This window comes from Phalaenopsis equestris, unplaced genomic scaffold, assembly GCF_001263595.1.
Source record: "Phalaenopsis equestris unplaced genomic scaffold, ASM126359v1 Scaffold000364, whole genome shotgun sequence".
Lineage (NCBI taxonomy): Eukaryota > Viridiplantae > Streptophyta > Magnoliopsida > Asparagales > Orchidaceae > Phalaenopsis > Phalaenopsis equestris.
The window spans coordinates 627196-628345 of NW_018164806.1; the positions used below are offsets into that span (position 1 = coordinate 627196).

Genomic DNA, 1150 nt, shown 5'->3' on the forward strand with positions numbered 1-1150 from the left:
AATATCCCTTACCTAAAACCATCGATTCAGAATGAAAGAATCAGAGAGAATGAAAGAATCAGAGGGAGTCACAGAGACAGAGAGAGAATCAAAGGGAGGCAGAAAATATCCCTTACCTAAAACCATCGATTCAGAATGAGAGAATCAGAGGGAGTGGAGTCACGGAGACAGAGAGAGAATCAAAGGGAGGCAGGGAGGTATTAGCCTGGAGCTGGACGGACTGGAGAGAGTGCGGTCCGCCTAAGGAGAACGCGGCATGAAGCTTCTCTTTGAGGCCTTCACAGAGGCAGCATCCGGGTTTTGTGTAAAGTACCAGCTGCCGCTGGTGCGTCTGGTGAGAAGACGGTGAGTCGCTAATGGCTCCGCCACCGGAGAGTGTGGCAACAGCGGCGACAAGGGATCGCCGGAACGGCCGGTGACGTGCGAGGTTGATAGCAGATGGAATCGATGGGAGGGGAGCCGTCACCTTCAAAGCGGCCATGATTTGGGAATTTGAGAGGAGGGCGGGCTGGGTGGCGAATTGGGTGTTGAACTGATTATTATATTGTCTTAATCCTTTTTATTTTAAATAGATTTAATTTATAAATAATTGATAAAATATACTTATTTTAAAATTAAACACAGCTTAACTCAATTTTGATCCAAGAAAAAAAAAATTAGGTATCACAATTGAACTTCTAAGCCACAAAGATAAGTTAAAGAACTAAGCAAATAAAGCTAAAATACAAGCAAAGATAAATATGTTAAAAAAAAAACTACAAATAAAACTTAACAAAAAAACAAAAAAGATTAATAAGCATAAACAACATCCACAAAATAGAGCAACAACAAGAGGAACTAAAACAACATGTGTCAATCAATCAAACAAAGAAAAAACCACTAAAATTAAAAGGGAATCTAAACAACAACAACAACAAGAAAAAATCATAATAACTAAAAAAAAAAGATTAAAAACTCTAAAATATCAGGCTAACACGGAAAAAAGACTACAACCAGGTACCATAAGGAAGTGACAACAATTAAACTCAAATAAAAAACAAGTAAACACAACAAATAGATAGAAAATTAAATTGCAAATTATAAAAAACCCTAATAAAATTAGGTACACTTTCTTAAAAATTTATTTTTTTTATATCATTTTAATAAGCTA

The 1150-nt window shown here is 36.6% G+C and overlaps 1 protein-coding gene across 1 annotated transcript in view; it reads right to left on the reverse strand.

The window, feature by feature from the left end:
- LOC110026316 overlaps positions 1–481 on the reverse strand; it is a gene marked incomplete in the record, with an annotated part of 3251 nt that extends 2770 nt beyond the window's left edge. The window contains 1 exon segment of the mRNA XM_020727211.1: positions 205–481. Within this exon segment, the coding sequence (XP_020582870.1) occupies positions 205–481 (277 nt within the window).
- Between the last annotated feature and the right edge of the window lie 669 nt (positions 482–1150).